This window comes from Anguilla rostrata, chromosome 16 (genome assembly GCF_018555375.3).
Source record: "Anguilla rostrata isolate EN2019 chromosome 16, ASM1855537v3, whole genome shotgun sequence".
NCBI classification, from domain to species: Eukaryota; Metazoa; Chordata; class Actinopteri; order Anguilliformes; family Anguillidae; genus Anguilla; species Anguilla rostrata.
The window spans coordinates 11,197,735-11,216,948 of record NC_057948.1 but is presented as its reverse complement, the minus strand read 5'-3'; the positions used below and the strand labels follow the sequence as shown (position 1 = coordinate 11,216,948).

At 47.5% G+C, this 19,214-nt stretch overlaps 1 protein-coding gene across 3 annotated transcripts in view; it reads left to right on the top strand.

The window, feature by feature from the left end:
- LOC135242284 (cytosolic carboxypeptidase 4-like) overlaps window positions 1–8,967 on the top strand; it is a 193,227-nt gene extending 184,260 nt beyond the window's left edge. For all 3 annotated transcript variants that reach the window (XM_064313294.1, XM_064313293.1, XM_064313295.1), the window contains one exon: window positions 8,110–8,967. In XM_064313294.1, coding sequence (XP_064169364.1) covers window positions 8,110–8,401 — 292 coding nt within the window. In that variant the 3' untranslated portion in view covers window positions 8,402–8,967. The remainder of the gene's footprint in view (window positions 1–8,109) is intronic.
- Window positions 8,968–19,214: the final 10,247 nt, after the last annotated feature.

Below are 19,214 nucleotides of genomic sequence, written 5' to 3'. Positions count from 1 at the left end.
TTAAACGCTGACAATATTATCAGGACATTATTCCATTGTCACAAAAAAAAAAGACAAATCAAGAATGACAAAATTTGTATCTCCAAATATGAAACGATATCATTTTGTGTCATAAGCATAATGTAAACATGGGATGCCAGTAAATAATTTCACACTCCATGAACCCAGAATTTCTACAGATTTTAAAAAGTTAATTTGGCTTTCTGTCAGGGCACCAAGGTGTCTGATCCAGGCACGCACACAGGCAATAATAGTGGATTTGACTGCGGTGAAAAAGCAATTTCAGCCGATCGAAATGGAATTAGGTTTTATGAGTGACACGCATTGTCCAAAATGTACAAAAAAATGGGAGAGGAGGAGGGATAGCTCATTTGCATTTGTTTCATTTCTGCTACCTAGGGAAGGTTCTAATGCGCATTTAGGGAGTGAAATGTCCTTTAATTGCTCCTGGGCTATTACAGTTTAACTCATCGCGCAGTTGCATCGTGGGATAGATTTAAGGTTTGCTCAACCTTCTGAGCCGGCGTGAGCATTACAGTGGTTTTAGATAAATAAATGATCTATATTGTAAATATTTCAGTAGGACATGAGTAAAAGCTGTGTAATTACTGCTTCGACATCACAGGAATCTGTCCGCTGAGAGTCAGCCAGCGGATAAGTGTCGCAGATGACAAGAGTTCCAGAGTCACACACAACCCAAGTTCAGCCGCCGCAGCATTAAATGCAAATTACAGACGCTCTGGAACGAGCGACTTCCTAACAGGGCTTCAGGCAGCATTAGAATTATTAATTTGTTCGGTAAATTATACCGAATGCCAATGAGGCCCAGTTATCTGAGCAAACCCGAAAGATCTGCATCGCTTTCGTAAATTTATTAAAAGTTTCTTGAAGAAATTCAAATGAAGTTTTTTAAAAACAAGAATTCACCAGTGATGAGTTATGAAAATTAACCCTGATCGACATTCGTATTTTGATTAGTTTTGCTTGCCATTTCTACGGTACATGATACGCTTTGATGGTTTTTAAGAGTAAATATGTAATTGAATCAGGTGCTCATGAAAGGATATTAGTGTTTGTTTTTCTTAAAGTGAAGCCAGCTCCAGCCTCTTGCACGCTGGCAGCGAGCCAGCCGTAGCACAAGGCCGTGGTCCTGAGAGAGATGAAGTGGTGAGTTAACGATGGGCGATCTGGGAGTGGGCGTGTCTGACTGGGCTTTGGGGCGGGACCCGCTCAGTCACTCTGTGCTGTCATCACTGCGCGTTTCTTAAGGAGGTTTGACAACCACACGCTGGCCCTCTGGACTGTGTCATTAGCCATCATCCATCCTCTCTCTTTTCATCTTTCTCTCTTTCTCTCTCTGCCTCTTTCCTGTCTGCTCTTTCTCTCCATCATGGCCTCTCTCTCTCTCTCCCTCCTTATGCTCTCTCTTTTTCCCTCCCCCCCTCTCTTTGTGTCCTTCTCTGTCTCCTCCTTGCTCTCCCACTCCCTCTATATTTTCCCAATCTATCCCTTTCCCCTCTCTCCTCCTCTCTCCCTCTATCAACCCCTCTCCCTTTCTCTCCCCCTCCCTCCCTCTCTCTGTCTCTCTCCCCTCCCCCTCCTCCCTCCTCCTCTCCTCTCTCTCTGTCTCTCTCCCCTCCCCTCTCTCTCCCTCTCTCTCTGTCTCTCCCCCTCCCTCCCTCTCTCTCCCTCTCTCTCTCTGTCTCTCTCCCCTCCCCTCCCTCCCTCTCCGTGGTGCCCTGTGACAGTACTCTCTTTGTGTGCACATTAAATCCTTCACGGGTTATATCCTCTCCTGCCTTTCATTTGATTGGTGCAGCGATGCCAGAACACCGAGTCCGTTTCCTCTGCAGTTAGCAGCCCGAGGAGCCGGAACTATCCACAAAGCATCCAGACCTAGCAAGAGAGGCCCAGCAGGGCTGGACTCCCACCCACACACACACACACACACACCCCCACATGGATGAATGCATACAGAAACTCACAAAAAACACACACACACACACACATGGATGAATGCATACAGACATCCTCAGTTCCTCTCACACACACACACACACACGCATGCATACACTCACAAACACACACACACACAAACATGCACAAGCACAACTAACACACACACACACCCAGGCCCACACACCCACACTCAAGAGCTCACGCTGCCACACACACACACACACTTCCCACAGACCAGCTGCCCCTCTACAGGCGAGCAGCAGACCGCTCTCCGAGGAGCTGTGGGCTGAGAATAACGCCGCCTCCCTCAGAGCCCGAAACGCAGCGATGCCACTCCGGACCAAAACGGCACGCCCTAGCAGACTGGACTCAGTCCTCCATTAAACCACGCCGCATTTATCAGGTCCACTCTCAGACCCCAGCTTTAACCGTTTCCACAACAACGGGAGCCCAGGGTGGTGGGAGCCGGGGGGTCTGGCGCGGGGAAGTGAAGTGCGGAAGAGTCGCCGTCTCCGTCCTGGCTTCAGACAGCCCTTCCCAAGGGGAAGCCCGTGACCCGTACTGTACATATGGACACGATTGCCTCACACTCACCCCAACTCCCCAAGAAATGGGGAAGGTCTAGCACCCTGTAGGTTTTCATTCCAACTCTAACAAAGCACGCCTCATCCAACAGCTAAGAGATTTTGATGAGCTGCTACAGTAATTAGTGGAGCCAGGTGTGCCACATTAGGGTTGAAATGAAAGCCTACAGGATGGTAGTGCTCCAGGAACAGAAATGTTTACCACTGGTCTATGATGCAGTTCTGACTTTTTTGTCAATGAAAAGAACATGTACTTCGAACCACGCAAGGTTCAACTTTCAATCAGAAGTTTAGTCTCTCTGTCAGCACAGGTTGAAAAAATAATTTGGCTGTGAAGGAAGTCTCTGACAGTATTCCTGATATCTACAGATGAGGCAGAGCATGTTTGCAGGCTCAGACAAGCGGCGATTGAAGACAATGCTTTTCTACTCTAAAATTGAAGGCGAGACACAAGATGGCGTTCCTGCTAGACTGAATGAAAAGCCCAAGATTTTGTGCTTTTCTATGTGCTGTTAGCTTGTGTCTAACGTAGCCGTTAGCTTGTGTCTAACGTGCTGTTAGCTTGTGTCTAACGTAGCCGTTAGCTTGTGTCTAACGTAGCCGTTAGCTTGTGTCTAACGTAGCCGTTAGCTTGTGTCTAACGTAGCCGTTAGCTTGTGTCTAATGTAGCCGTTAGCTTGTGTCTAACGTAGCCGTTAGCTTGTGTCTAATGTAGCCGTTAGCTTGTGTCTAACGTAGCCGTTAGCTTGTGTCTAACGTAGCCGTGCCCCTCGCTCAGCCATTCAGAGAACACTAACAGCCGGAGGAGACTTGGACGTTCATGTCAGGGCTGTGACCAATATATCTGAATACATCAGTCCATAAACTGGCTGATAGATTAATACAGTATGTCACTCATCTTAAGTGCACTCAGTTGCTGCCGGAAGCCATGTTGGCCTTCTCTCCGGACCAAATTACCCCCACTGCCTTAGTGCAGTGATAAGGACACTGTGCTGTAGGAGATGCAGCCAGTAAGATGATACATTAAACTTTACAGTGGCAATAAAGATGTGTTATGGCACTTGTGGAGATGGTAGTGTTAACCTTGATGTTGTGCTCATATTTCCACTCTGACTCTAGAATGGGCACAGCTACCTCGTGCTTCACTGATTGGTTCCATGATTCGAACCAATCATTGTGTTTTGCTTCTCATCCAAACAAGTCAGTGATTTACTGCTCGTTTTGGATATAAAACCCTCCCTTTCCTTTTACTGCAATACAGTGACCTCCAAAATTATTAGTTGCATTAAATTAACAATACAGGCAGCGTATGCTGAAAAAAATTCAAAAATTGTGTTTATACTAATACAGTACAATTGCTCACACAAAAAGATATTGTGTAAAAAAAAAAGGTAACATTGTCACAATTATTAATATATACTGTAGCTATAAACTATACACCATGAGAAACAATAGCCTGGGTTCTGACAACATCTTAGTTTTGAAGGACACATAAATGCAAAATACTTTTTCACCGACAGTTTGCCGAGTTTATGTCTCACCTTCTATGAGCTGCACTACTCAAAACTAGCTTTGAGGAAAACCAAAGACTGAACAGCGGCTAGTAATGGCCGCTGCACTGTCTAAGTGCAGAAGCAGCACTCTCGTTGCCAGGACTTGAAGGGGGGGGGGGGGGTGTTATTCTGCTGATTTTGCCCAGTGAGCTGAGCTCCGCGGTGGGGGCCCCTCACCGTAAATCGCCAGTATTATCCCGGCGCCAGTTTCGGTGGCAGTGAGGACGCGCGTGTCACCTTTGATAAAATGGCCGGGCGCGCGCACACACACACACGCGTCAAATATAAGCGCTAAATCATGAGCCAGCCTGCATGATGAGGAGGGGACGGCGGGGAGGGGCGCGGGGGCCTTTTACTTTTTGAGCCGAGCCGTCAGGAGGCCCCCGATCCCTTACAGCGGTTCCCAGCGCTGCTCCTCTGCGCCGCGGACGCGATCGCTTGACTCCCGAAAAGCGGGGGCGTCGCAGCGGTCCCAGTCCCGATGACACCGGGCTGCAAACTTCACTGACGTCTTAGCGTATCACAACCCGAACGGGCCCTTTTATTTGGAGAAGCCTTTGAAGAGCCTTTGGCTGCAAACAGAACCGAGAGCTAGCTGCATTAAGGGGAGTTCAGCTCAACAAGCTCTGTTTCATTCGGCTGGGGAGGCAGTTTTTCTTCCCTCCCCCCCTCTCTCTTTCTCGTTCTCACTCGCTCTGTCGTTCTCACTCTGGCTCTCCCTGGTCTCTTCCCTCCATAGTCAGGAAGTTAACGGGACTGTCTCCGCAGAGCGGTCCGTGGCAGCTCAGGTAGGGGCCCCAGCCGGGCCTCGCGGGACGCCGGCGGGGTCGGGTCGGCGGCTGACGGGTTTTATCCAGGATTTCCCTCTAAACGTCGCCCAGCAGATTCAGAGCCGGCAGATTAAAAACCTGCGCTGAGTTCACTCAGCAGCGTGTCGCGAGTAAAGCCTTGCAGTTCTCAGACTGATTTAACTTGAATGAAAGGAACTTAGGATCGTGCACAAAGGTGCCCTGTGCGCTTAAGCTGTTGTGTTTTTTGGCTACGCAGTACAGTAACTGCCCCAGGTTTAAAAAGCGCTGATTTAGGGTTACTTAAGGACATCTCAAAGCAGCTAATCTCAGCTCTGCTTTTTCTCTCTCTGTTTCTGAATGCGGGAGAGTGAGCTGTGTGTGTGTCTCCTGGTCCCCAGTGGGAAGCATTCATTTGAACCTTTACTAATGAAGAGATGAAAAGATGAAACTATGCTTCCCCACATCAGCTTGGGTAGAAACTTTTTTTTACATTCAAATGTAGAGAAGACCACACACACGGATGCACACACGTACATACGCACGCACGCACACACACGAATACACACATGCGTACGCATACACACACACACACATACATACGCATGCACCCACACACACACACACATACACACACACACACACACACACACACACACACACACACGCCATCTCTGGCAAACATGCTCATATACATTCAAACCCATTCACGCACGCACACACATAATTTGGCACACGTGCGCATATGCATTCAAAGGGACAGGTGAGGTATAATCAGCATGCTGGTCTCATCCCGTGTCCCCTGTGTGTGTGGCTGCTGTTTGTAATCTGATTAGTGCGCTGAGGCCGAGTGTTGCCCGTCAATCAGGGACTACGGCCTGAAGGTCATTTCGGCGTGTGCATCAGGATCTGAGAGCACACTCCTGTGATCTACGGAGGATCGCACCTGTTCCGCTCCTGCGACCTGTATGCTCTACTGTATAAAATGCACAGTAAGCTGCCCCCCACTCCTGTGATTTCACAGAGGACAATGTTCCACAGAATGCACAGAAAGCTGCCCCACTCTTGCGATCTCACAGAGGGCTATGTTCCACAGAATGCACAGTAAGCTGCCCCCACTCCTATAATCTCGCAGAGGACTGTCCTACTCCTGTGATCTCACAGAGGACTATGTTCCATAGAATGCATTGTAAACTGCCCCATTCCTGTAATCTCACAGAGGTCAGTGTTCCATAGAATGCACTGAAAGCTGTCCCACTCCTGGGATCCCAGAGCGTCTTGCCTGTCCTGCTCCTGTGAGCTCACAGAGGATCGTGTTCCACAGAATGCACAGATATCCATTCCGCATCCGTTATCTCAAAGCTGAGCACGTTGATTTCTTCCTGTCTGAAGGGGAGTGTAGATGTATCTCAGCTCAGAGTACTCGTTTGGGCCCCAAGGACAGCGCTGGCTATCATCCAACTGTCAGATCATTAATCCGCTCTGAAAAACAAAACTAAAATGTTCTTTTCTCATTTTAAGATGGGTTTTAAATTAATAATGCATAAAATAGCCTTTTCATGAAGAAAAATGCCCATTTCAGCATTAATTTTAACAAGGAGTGTAGAAGATTAATTTTCTTAAGCATTTTCATCATTACCAGAAGAAGTTGCAACAACAAAAAAAAAGTAGTTAAAAAAAAAAAAAACAGGCGTCAGAAAATGCAATTAAGTTTTATTTATGTTTCAGAATCGGAAACAACAAAAGAAAATGGGCCCTGTGAGGAATGTTCAAATTAAAAGAAATAAAATGGACGTCTTGCAAGAGAATGGCCTCTCGTGTCTCTGATCCGTGACAAACGGCTCCACCCACTTTGGAAGAAACCACTTAGAATCACGGACCCACCCAGCAAGGCCCAACTCCCCTGCCTGTGTACCTGCAACATGGAGGGCGATAGGACCAGATATTCCATGACTAGCCGTTTAGTGATTAGAACCCATCTATGTCCACCATGCAACAGTTGATTACATAGAAGGTTCACCTCGCCTGGTTTGGTTGCTGATTTTTAAGCCGAGAACAAATATCAGGTTCTGTTATGAGTCTGGCAAGCAATTATATACATTTATAATTCCCTTGTGGGATGGTGTATGGGAGCTGGGGGTCCTTCCCTGTGTCAGTTTAACAAATTTCCATAATAATCCAACATAAATTCAGAGAATAATCCATTTAGCCGAGGCAAATTCAAGCAGCTATGGCAATAACAGCTATGGTGGCGTGTTTCGGAGATTGACATTAATGCAGAGTGAGCCAGCATAATGGAGTTTATTGGTTTTTTTCCCGAGCGGGGAGGTGCATGAAAGTTGTGCGGTATCTAATTTCCTGCCCCTCATTTCACGGGCCGATGGCAGGGAAGAGGAAGCAGGAAGCGGGAGGCACGGAGGCCGCCCCGCCGTCAGGTTCGGTTAGCGATCCCCGACGACGCTTTTATCAATATTTATGCACGCGTGCATTGTTATTCATTGGCCCTCGTGTGTATTCTAAATATTCGCAGGAGATTGAATAAATAAAGGCTCAGCAGGCTTCGGGTGTTGTTGTGTTACGGGGAGCGCCAACAAAAAAGCATTTGTTGGTTTGCGTGTTAAAAAAATAAAAAAAATAAAAATCGGCTGGTTGGACAAGAGAGCGGTTGGTACCTGGTTAGCCCGAGTTAGCCACTGTGCTAGTCTGCTGCCGCTTTGCTGGTCCCTGATCTGCCTGAAAGGGCCTATCTAATTTAAATGGGACCCCTGAACCCCTCTGGAACCACGAGGAGGTCAGCGGGAGCTGGGGGTTCGGCACGGTCACGGAGACCGAACCCACACCCGCCCGCGCTCACGACTCACTCCCCCGCACTTCCTGTTTAACCTCCTTGAGGAGCAGCAGGTGGTGGTGGCACGTAGGGGGGATTGGGGAGGCACAAGGGATCAAAGGTGGCAAGCTGGAGTCCCCTTTGGGGACCGGCGAACACGAAAGCAGTCCATTGGTCAGGACTGCTTTGGCGATTCACGACACTCAAGGCGTGTGTTATCTGGGGTTCGGCCCTGGAGAGGCCGAGAGCGTGTGTGTGACGCAGCCTCAGTCCTTCGGCTGCTCTTCAGTGTTTTATTAAAGTGCACAACGAGCCGAAACGCAGAGGCGGAACCCTGTCTCAGCCGGTTTGCGTTTCTGGGGGGGGGGCAGGACTGACGGCTGCGCTCTCCTCCTCAGCTGCTTCGAGGACGACGAGCCGGCGTGCGCGGAGGAGATCGAGTACCTGACGCACGGCTGCTCCGAGCACGACGCGGAGCAGCTGGACGCAGACGTCAACGGCAACACGTCCGGCTCCGAGGAGGAGGAGGAGGAGGGTGAGGAGGAAGAGCGGTGTGTCAACGGCCTCGGACGCACGGACGGGAATTCCCGCCTCATTCCGAGGCACGTGCGCGAAGGCCCTCTAAAAACTCTCAACTCGAAGAGAACGCGCAGCGGCGTCGACATCGGCAACGGACAGTACCTGAGCTAGGGGCCTTGTCTGAACTGGGGTCCTCCAGGTCTCGGAACCTGGGCATGGATAGGGCAAGGCCTTGGTCACATGGCTGGTTAGCAGCCTATCACAATCTGTTTTTGTGAGATTTGTCTTTTTTTTAATGCAACTAGATGCTGAACTAGATTATGAATGCAACAAAAAAAAAAGGTATTATATTGTGGCAGTGAATCACACCTGTATACAAGCTTTATAATAATGGAAAAATTATTTTTTGTCAGGGTGAATATATACACATTGTTTCGTAAGATGATGTTGCATTTTAGGTGCATATAATGCATATGGGAATGAATTTGGTTTCTACTTCACGGTTTACTTAAATTTATGGAATAATTTGTGATTATAGAAAAATAACATTTGTATGCAGCACAACTAAAAACCATCTCGCAGTGCATCAGCACTTGTTTTTATGAATAGTAAACTTAAGCAGATTAGGTAAATCTACGACATATTCCATTCTTATAATGTAAGTACTGCATACCGTATCAGCGGAGAAACAATTTCAACAGAAGTTGTTGAGCAATAAAAGATGGTTCTTGTTTAAAGGGGTTGTTTGCCTCTCTTCAGGGAATAGCAGGGAATTGTTCCACGAAACATAATCAATACCAGGTAAATGTAATGTAATCAATACCTAATAAACAGTACCAGTATCTGTACAGGCTGCACATAATATAAAATAAAGGTAATCTATACCAATTAATCGTAATTAATACTAGCTAAATAAAATATACACCAGCTAATACTGATATTGATAATAATTATAATTATAATAATAATCATCATCATCATCAATACTGGACAGCTACCCATCATGGAAGTGTAATCCAATAATTACATCACATTTTGTAATCTCATAGTCTAACATAATTGCATAAACCCCATGCTTAACCCTACCACTGCCCACTCTCATCCTTGACCATTTTGAAATCACAACAAAACTGTTGAAGTGATAGTAAACGTTGACACCAGTAAGTTTTTACTGTTATCGTTTGCCATAGCATGAAAGAAAATGACATTTTCAGAACATAATTTGCTACAGATTTGCTTTTATTTAAAAAGAGTACAGCTTTTAGCACTTGAATTTGTTTGATTTGTAACCTACCTAAAAAAAAGTGAAAACAAAGGATTAGCATTAGTCAGCCTTATAAGCTAGACAGGGGCCTGGGATAATTTAAACGGCAGTGCTGTGATGTGCTGTTCAAACCCGGTGTTCCTTTAAGCGGCTGAGGAAGCAGTCCACATCTCTGCTGGTATGGTTATCAGGCCGAATCGAGTAGCGTCGGTGCAGTGCTAAAGCGCACTGCACTGCCACGCATAGAGCCTCTCTCTCTCTCTGTGACTGCGGTTCTGGTCGGGCCCCTCTCCGTCCCTGCAGGAACGATCCCAAATCACCGAGCGCTCGTATTGAACGAAAGGTGAGTGGCAGCGGCCGATTTGGCGGTCTGCCACGGCGAAACGTTAGCGCTCGGGCTCGGGTAGGTAGCGGGCGTGGGGGGTGTGACTCCTCCGGGCCCCACTCCCGATAAAGGCCTCTGTTTCGCTCGTAGACCCCGGGCGAAGGGTTTATAGCTCCCGTGATGAATAAGTAAAAGGCTTTCGCCCGGCGCCTTCGGCCAAAAACAAAACCTGTCCTTGTTTTATTGATGCGCTCGGAGGCGTTCCTGAGCATGACCACTCTGAAGCAGGGGCCTGAATGCACGCAGTGGCGAAGATATGTTTGTGTGTGTGTGTGTGTGTGTGTGTCTACCTATCAAACTGGGCACCATCTCGAGTGTCCTCACAGTTTAACGATTAACAATGAATTTTAAAAAAACAGTTCTTCGTCTTTTTTGTTTTGAAAAAATGTTTAGAACCTATGGTCCACACCTGGCAGGTAAAGAGTGTAACTATCTAGTGACATAGACTATCTAGTGTGTGTGTGTGTGTGTCTGTGATAGTGTGTTTGTGTTAGCACGTGTAACGGAGAGCAGCTATCAGAGATAACTGCTCGTTAAATTAATTCAGCGGCGATGTCCTCTTGTTGTCTTGCTGTGATGATGAGATCGGAGCCTGCCGTGCGTTTTGTGTCTTGTGATGCTGATCCTGTCACCGTGCCGTCCGTCACTTCCTGTGGGCGTCCCCAAGGCCAGAAGGTGCCATCTGGAGGCAGTAGCGAAGGTCAGGGGCCTGTGTGTTCCATACCCACTCCATCTGTCCGCCTGTCACGCCTCCATCACTGTGTGAGCGTCTGTGATGTCACTGAGCATCATGTGATTTCCCAGTGTTTACAGGACTCACCTGTAGACTATTAACTCGCATACTGTCTCACGACATTGGCAGGCCTTCTTCTGTAGACCCACACTGAAAATCCACCCCTTTTGCGGACTCATACAGTAAAAACCCTCCTTCTTCCAGAGAGGCACATCCTGGCACATCTTCCTCTCTTCAGTCTCTCAAACTGGCAACCTGCTCCTTTCTGACGGTTTTAGCCCGTTGGTCTGGCAGGACGTGGCATCGCTGCCTAACTGGTTGTGAAATTGGAAATGAATTCAGGCCGCGTTTCCGCTGAGGGGCAGGCGTAGACCGAGCCGTATTAAACGGTTTTGCGGTTAATTTGACCGCGACTGTCCCAGTGACCCGGAGTTCCTCCTGGCCTCTGTGTCTTTACAGTGTCTTCCTGATGCTTCATCAGACACTAAAAACAGTCATTTCGGGGATGGTGGCACCAGGGCAGCGCCGTGGCGCCCCGTCCTGAACCGGGCTAGCAAGGGGGAGACGGGGCCTGGAACAGGGGCAGTCGAGCATGTCATCCTAAAAAAAAAAAAGAAAAGAGAACCGAAATAAAATCGACCTCCGAGCCGGGTCAGCGAGAAACTTTAATGTGGAAAAAAGAGAGAACGGAGCCAGACGACGTATTACAGGCAATTTCACACTGCGATTCACTGAGCTGTTGCACTGAAAGGACCTACAACCTGCAACCTCTAGCGCAGCATGCTAACCGCACAACAACGCGGCACAATTATCCCCACACTAGGCTCCACGGCCCCCATCACGGGGGTTGGGGGGGGGGTGGGGAGGGGGTGGGGGTGGAGCGTATCTACAGGTGTCTAGGGGCCTCACGTCCACAACTGCACTCCTGCTTTGATTTGATCAGATTAGACACTGTGCAGATGGGGCTTAGTCAGGATAGACCATGTTGCAGTCGGAGGTGCCGTTCAACCGCCTGGGCTGCAGTGTCCTTGAGCAAGACCTAACCTCCCTACTCCTGGCGAATGAAGCAATAAACGCTGCTATTAATGCGTCCTTTCCCATTCCATATCCTTCCTCTAATCGCTAACGGTGACCGCTGCCTGGCGATAAGCATCGGTAACATGTATCCGAGTCACGGCACCATTTTAACCAGGCGTCGATCGAACCCGCGACCTCTGCGATGCTGCCGCACGTCTGCCCCAGGGGAGCGGGATTAGTTCTCCGAGCACACACACACACACACACACAGGGCCATGTTTGCGTGCTCAGTAATGTGTTCAACACAAAGCTGCGTATAGCTGCATTCCCAAAGTGAAAGCAGGGGCATTGGAAACTGGAAAGCATTGGATTTCGGTCTTCTTTGCTGCGCCATCAGAACGCACAACCAGCGCCCTGTCCTCACGTGTGCCGCCTCTTCTGATCTCCCCCCCCTTTCTCCGGTAGGTCGTCTAATCAGATAGGGGGCGTGTCACGGTGTCTCGGCCCGCCCGTCGGAACGCAGCGAAGCGTGCCAGCCCCCTCCCTAATTAACGCTCCGCCCCAGCCCGATTCCTCACCCCTCCGTGGATCTGCGCGCCTGTCCCGCCCAAGCCGAGATCTGTGTACTGCCGCCGCCCCGGACGCGGGACGACGTCACCGTCGCCATGGAATCGGCTCCCAGGTGCGCGAAATGACCCGTCGGATTGCTTTGCCTTTTTGTTCAACCGCATTTCGCACAGCGGCACTCGCGGCCTTCAGGACAATGGCAGTTTTACCTGACGGCTAAAGTAGAGGTTAGGGGTTTGGAATTTTAACTGAAATAATCTGAACTTGAATGCGGTGTGGAGTGTCGGGGTGGTGAGAGGTTGGGGGGTGGGGGGTTGGTGTGTGATTGTTGGTGCGGGCTCCATGGTGACAGTCTACTACTACAGCCAGCGTTTCGTTTCCGCTTTCCGCTCAAAAACACGACATGTTTATCCGTAGCGGCTTGAAGAAAAACAAGCCGGCTGACGTTTCCGGTCCAAATGTGCGCAGTGCAGCCACTTACAAACAAAACCATTACTCACCACTTTGAAAGGCCTGCTTTGAATCATGAATTAGACACTGTGCCAGAGATGCTCAAAGCTGACCCTCAGAGGCCAATCACAATGCTGCCTCTCTTTTCCATGTGATTAGTCAGTCTACATTGGTTGACTACTGTCACTGATTGGCCATGTGAGACCCCACTCACCTGGGGTCCTAGGTCTAAATCAGCCTCTTATAAGAGGGTTAGAATGACAAACAACAGTTTCATTTTTAAAACATTCATTTTATGCATCATATACTAATAAGTACATGTTTCATGGAAGTGGTTTCATACTTGCATACTCTCAATTCAAACATGGCTATCCATGACCGCCACCAGCCAGAGATTAGTAATTAATTCATGCGTTACTGTGCCTGGCGAGGTACTTAAAGCCTAGCGACGCTGCCGCGGGGCCGTGGCGATGAGACACGTAAGAGGCCACGTGTTATTGGGTCTGGGGCTGATCTTTTTTTTTCGGCGCGGGGCGGGGGCCTGCTGGCGTCAAACCGCCGAAGCTAAGCAGGCGCGGGATTCCTCAGCGCTCGGATGGGCCCCCTCCTGGGAGGGCTAAGCTGCCGCGGAAAGCTGCGCTAGTTAGCGGTTCTTTTTCCGCCGGGCCGAATGTGATCCGCCTCGATGAAGGGAGGAGCCGCGATGAGGAAGGAGCCGTTCCTTCGGACGACGCGTTTAATTGAGGTTCTGGCTCGTTAGAGATCTTGCAACGCTTTTCAAAATGGCGAATGTCAAGTTCGAGTTGTCAAGCTGTTACACAAACACTTTCTTAAAAGTATGTGAATATTGTTTGAATTTTTCCCAAATGGTTGTGTCTGCGGAGTTTGGAGGTTTAGGACAGGCAGGCTTCCTGTCTGCACCCCCTTCCCCAGGTCATCGCTGCAGAAGGGTTCTCCTTTGGCCTACCTGGTTGTAATTGAGGGAGAATAAATCATCGTTTTGGAGCCCAAGATTTTGTTTGAAGCAGACATTGCTTTGTATGATCATTATAAATGCATGAGTCACAAGCGGAATTATTACCACTTTTGGTATCACTTATCACTTTTGATGATAAAAATATACCTAAAGATGATTCCCGGATACAAGTGCACTTGGGAGAACGCTATTTCACTCTAGTACAAATATGTTTTACCTGAGAATGTTAGGTCATTTTTTCTCGCTGTAAATCTGGACCCAGACACTGCAGTGATCTTTTTAAACGTAGATGACGTGTCTCGCTTCTGAAAAGCACGAGCGCCATTTGAAAAGCAAAGCCCCGCGCTGAGAAAAGGTCTCGAGGTACGGGCCCGCGACGATATTCGACAGGTGATCTCAAAGGATAATTCCGGCTGCAAATCTGGACGGATTTCGTCGTTCGGGCAGATTTGTGTCTAAAATTGGATGTTTCAGTCATTCGGCTCTGGTTTGGATCAAATAAAGGCGTTAAGTGGAACATTACAATCCGGGCTCACAACTTCATCTCCTTCTCTCCGTAGCAGTGACGATCCTGTGGCGGTAATGATGGCCACGGGATGTTTCATCATTTCCCGCGCTCTTCATATCAGCCCATTTCCAGTTATTATCGCCGTCATTTCAGAATCCTCACACAGGAAATTAATACAGGAATTACTGTTATAACCTCACACAAGAAATGAATACAGGAATTACTGTTATAACCTCACACAAGAAATGAATACAGGAATTACTGTTATAACCTCACACAGGAAATGCATGCAGGCATCACTTCCATAACTCAGCATAGTAAATGAATATGGGCATCACTTCCATAACATCAAACTTTCTAAGCCTCAAGCAGGAAATGAATATGGACGTCATGTACATAACCACAGACATGAAAATAATTTATGCTTTAAAGATCACATTGAGACAGGAAGGGATGTGTTAAATTGTAACGGCAAACCTGCGCATAATCAATACATTTTTACAACGTGCTTTTACAGTAAGCCACCTTATTGTAGTCTTGGCTTATTCGTGTGTGTGTGTGTGTGTGTTTGTGTGTGTGTGTTTGTGTGTAATTTCGAGATAGTAAAGTGTAAGATCTGAGCTCTGTAAATTTCCCTTAATAAGGGATATCTGTTATGCAAATGCACAAGAAAAGTATGTGTCTCTTGCCCAGATTTCCTCCTTTTTCCTAATTGTTGTGTCTGTCGAGTTTGGAGGTTTAGGACAAGCATTATGGGTTTTCGTGCTCAGTAAATTGGAACATTTGTGTTGCTTATTAAAAGCAGTTTCCGTTTGAAGGGTTTGTGTTCTGCATTGTATTTTTTTAAAAGCCCTGAAAATTGGGCCATTTAGATCAAAGTGATCTCTCTCCGTAAACCATAACAGTGGCTGCCTGAATTAATGCCTGCTCTGCAAATCTCTGACTCTGTACAATCAGGGACCTCTTCAGCAGACTCCTTATCCCTGGAAGTATCATGAGACTAGAGGACCCTCACTGCCTCCTCTGTTTGTGTCCTGTTTGTTGCTTAGTTCATTCAATTCAGTCGAGACTTCACCATCCCCACAGGAAATCTGCTGTGCATGCTCCTTGTTTCAGTTGTATAAAATGAATGTTAGGGATATTAATAGACATTTAAATGGGCGTTGTACAAGCAATGCTCATGTAAATGTAGTCATGCATGCTTATCTGTACCCTTGTCAGTCTTGGGTCATATTGCGTTTGAAATACATTTCTACCCAAATCCATGTAATATAGCGGTTATACACAGTATAACAGACTTACAGGAAGCCCACAAAAAAGGAGAACTGATGTGGGAATTCATCCTCAGCGCAATGGAAAGAAAGAACCCTAGAAATGTACGCAGAGCCCGTTTACTGAGGTGTTTGTCCCGTGTCTTAGGTGAGGATTGTTACAAGTTAGGGATGGGGTTAGGGTGGCAGGTGGTGGGGGCGGGGCTAGGGTTATCGTTTCCTGTGTTTTTCCGCCTTACGGTCAATGTCAGCACTGTGGAAACCGAAAGGGGGGCGGAGGGACGCCAGGCCGACCCGCCTATCCCACACGCGCTATCTGAGCAGAAATGAGAAATAAATTTCCACACGGAGGATAATCCCTATGCACACAGGTCATTATACCGTCCCCCCTTTTCCCTGTAAGAACAGAGAGGCTCGCTGTGTTAGAGTCACACTTCCTGCCCATTCGCCTCCTACATACCAGTCCCAAAACGGTGAGGACAGGAATTTGTGCACACTGAACAATGCACTAAGCAGTCCAACAATACTCCCCAGCTACACAGTCTAACAACACTCCTCAGCTACACAATCCAACAACACTCTCCCACTACACAGTCCAACAATACTCCCCAGCTACACAGTCCAACAACACTCCCCAGGTACGCAGCCCAACAACACTCTACAACTACACAGTGCAACACAGCTCTCTCAGTACACAGTCCAACTCTCCCACTTCCCTGTCGTAATGTGCATATACTTCCATACCTGCATAAATATAGTACATCCTCTGTATAGCTTGGCCAATCTGCACTGTGCCCACTCAGGCCACCTTTGGCTGATCTTTTCCCTAATGCATCTGCCCAAATGAGTCATTTGGTCTCCTGAAATATGATACCATACCATAAAACCGAATTAATTACCTGAAGCCTCAAATGAGCCGTTTGAACCCTCAAATGATTAAAGTGGCTGAATGTCAGTGCCCTCTGAACAGAAGTTTGAAGGCAGCGTGTGAAGTCTCCTGTTTATACCTGCCCTGCCAGCTCCCATCTGAGCAGTGAGGTTGAAACGGCAGATCAGAACTCCAGAGGAGGAAAAACATCAAACGTGCTATTAGTTGGACATGCGTGTTTATTTTTCCTAGACTCACTATAGCGAAAATATAGCCCAATCCATCTTATCCTCTGCTTGAATATAGGTATAAAACACTATTGAATGTAAAGTTGTAAAGTTGGTACGTAATTGTGTCCAGTAGTTTATAAATTCATCACTTGTGCTCATCAAATTATTTTTTTCTCTCAATCTTTACAGATGTAGTCATTTGCTTTTATAGCTTAAACTTTTGTATTTTGTATGCTTTGTTCTTCACTCCCAGTTTTGGAATACCCACATGTACACTATATGGCCAAAAGTATGTGAACACCTGACATTCAACATATCATTCAAAATTATGGGCATTAATATGGAGTTGGTCCACTGTTTACTGCTATAACAACCTCCACTCTTTTAGGAAGGCTTTGTACTTGATGTTGGAGCATTGCTGCAGGGATTTGCTTCAATTCAGCTTGAAGAGCATTAGTGAGGTTGGGCACTGATGTTAGCCGATAAGGTCTAGCTTGCAGTCGGCTTTCCAATTCATCCCAAAGGGGTTGGATGGAGTTCAGGTCAGGGCTCTGTGCAGGCCAGTCAAAGTCTTCCACATTAATCTCGACAAAACCATTTCTGTATGGACCTCGCTGTGTGTGCGGGGGCATTGCCATGCTGAAACAGGAAAGGGCCTTCTCCAAACTGTTGCCACAAAGTTGGAAGCACAGAATTGTCTAGAATGTCGCTGCATTAAGATTTGCTTTCACTGGAACTAAGGGAACCAGCCTTAACCATGAAAAACAGCCCCAGACCAAATGGCATCCACATATTTTTGATCATATAGTACACTGTTAGACCTGGCCCACCATGTCCTCTGGCATTTCCAGAGATCACAGGAAAGTTCAGGTCTGACATTGATGATGGTGGCTTTCATGTTTTTCAAGCATTTATGATTCATACACAGAACTCGACAGACGTTGTAAAATCTGTATTGTAACTCAGTCTTTTTTTGTTCTTTCCATAGAACGTAAGGGAGCGTGCTGTAGAAATATTGCATATTATATCAGTTCAATGCAGATTCTCAGCTGCAGTTCTCGACACTACGCACGTACTGCTCATGGTGTTGAGTGTGAGTAGGTGTACGGTAAGGCTGACAGCAACTCTGCAAATAAACCTGCTTCACAGACAAAAATGCTAAAAGGTGAGAAATTCTGACAGGCGACCTTTTTGGCTGCTATCGTGAAGCCGCAAGGCTCTGTCCGTACTTTCAGATAAACGTCCTGAAAGGCTCACGGTTCCTGTCTCTTGCCCTGCTGCTCCATCGGTCGCAAGCGCGGTTTCCAAAGACGAGAATGGAAGCAAGAGAAAATGGTAACGAAATCTTGATTATCTGGAAAATAAATGAAGACACGGTTAATCAAGTCTGCTCACCCACAGACGCCCCTACAGGAGAGGAAATCAATGTGGTCCGAGTCCAGTCGTTTGGGATTATTTATGACTTAGCTCCGGCTCGGTAATTGTTCTGCGTCGGGCGTGAGAGTTAAGTCGAATGGCCAGGAAGGAGATCGCGGCGCCTCGCCGTGACTGCGGCCGGGCGCCATTTGCAGGCCGCGCTCGTCTGGTCGATCGCCGTTTCTCTCAACGCTGCCCTTCTTTTCCGTGCTGTCGTGTCTCGGGCGTGGACCTGAGACGACGTCTGCGAAAACTGCCCCGCCAACGGCCCTACCCCTCCCCCAAAACCCATCTCAAAAGACGCACTTGGGCAAGCGTACCTAACGGACATTTTATACCAAATATGTACTGTAATAGCTGCGTCTTCCCTCCAGGCTGAGTCTCGCAGCCATGGGCTGAGGTCTTCAGAAATTTTCAATGGGCAGTCTACGGTGGAAGCGCACCACCGGGTTCATCCTGTCAGGGGCGGAGATAATTAGACTTGGGATCCGCGGGTTACCAATGAAATTAGTTTCTCGCAGCAATGCAACAAGTGCCCGCAGGCTATTAGCTGTCCTGGAGAGATTTGCCCTTCTTCCGATCCCTGCCAATTCTTCTGTAGCTCTGTTTAGCTTTTAGGGCGGAGAGCAGCCTGATTCATGGGCGATCATTCTATTCATGAGAGGATAGGATTGTCCTAGAGGACAATATTAAGCATACATGTGTGGCTTTGTTTGTTTATTGAGTGGATAAATTGTTCTCTTTGCGCCCTTTGGGCGATAGGATATTAAGCTTCCTTATCGGTTGTACAATCTGATTGTTTTCTCTCTTCATAGCCCATTAGCCAGCGTGTTAACTTGAATTTGGATAGAGGACATTTGATATCATTTCCTGATAGCATCAAGGTTATCGGAAAATAACTTTTGCTTCGGTCCTTATTGGTATAGAGATCTTAATTCTTTCCCAATCGGTGTGAAGGAAAATTCCCTTTGTGTGCAGGATTCTTGTGTCAGCTGTGTTTCCAGTTTAGAGGTGCAGTGTGTTTGCTAATAAAAGGATAATCTGACTTATTTTTTGATCGCCAGAGGGTTCGACGAATGCGCTAGGCTCCGCTAGTCATCCTCCCTCTTCGGCCTGCATTTAGAAGATAGCGATGTTCGGTTTGCATTCAAATTTAGTGTCACGTTTTACCCCGTTCCTATTTTCATTAGTGGGTCTGATTCATTATTATGATTAGCGCTCGCAGACAATTTCCACCGTCCGTCTGTAAATACCCAGATTACCCTATTTCTGTGGTCAGTTCATATTGATTTGCGCGCT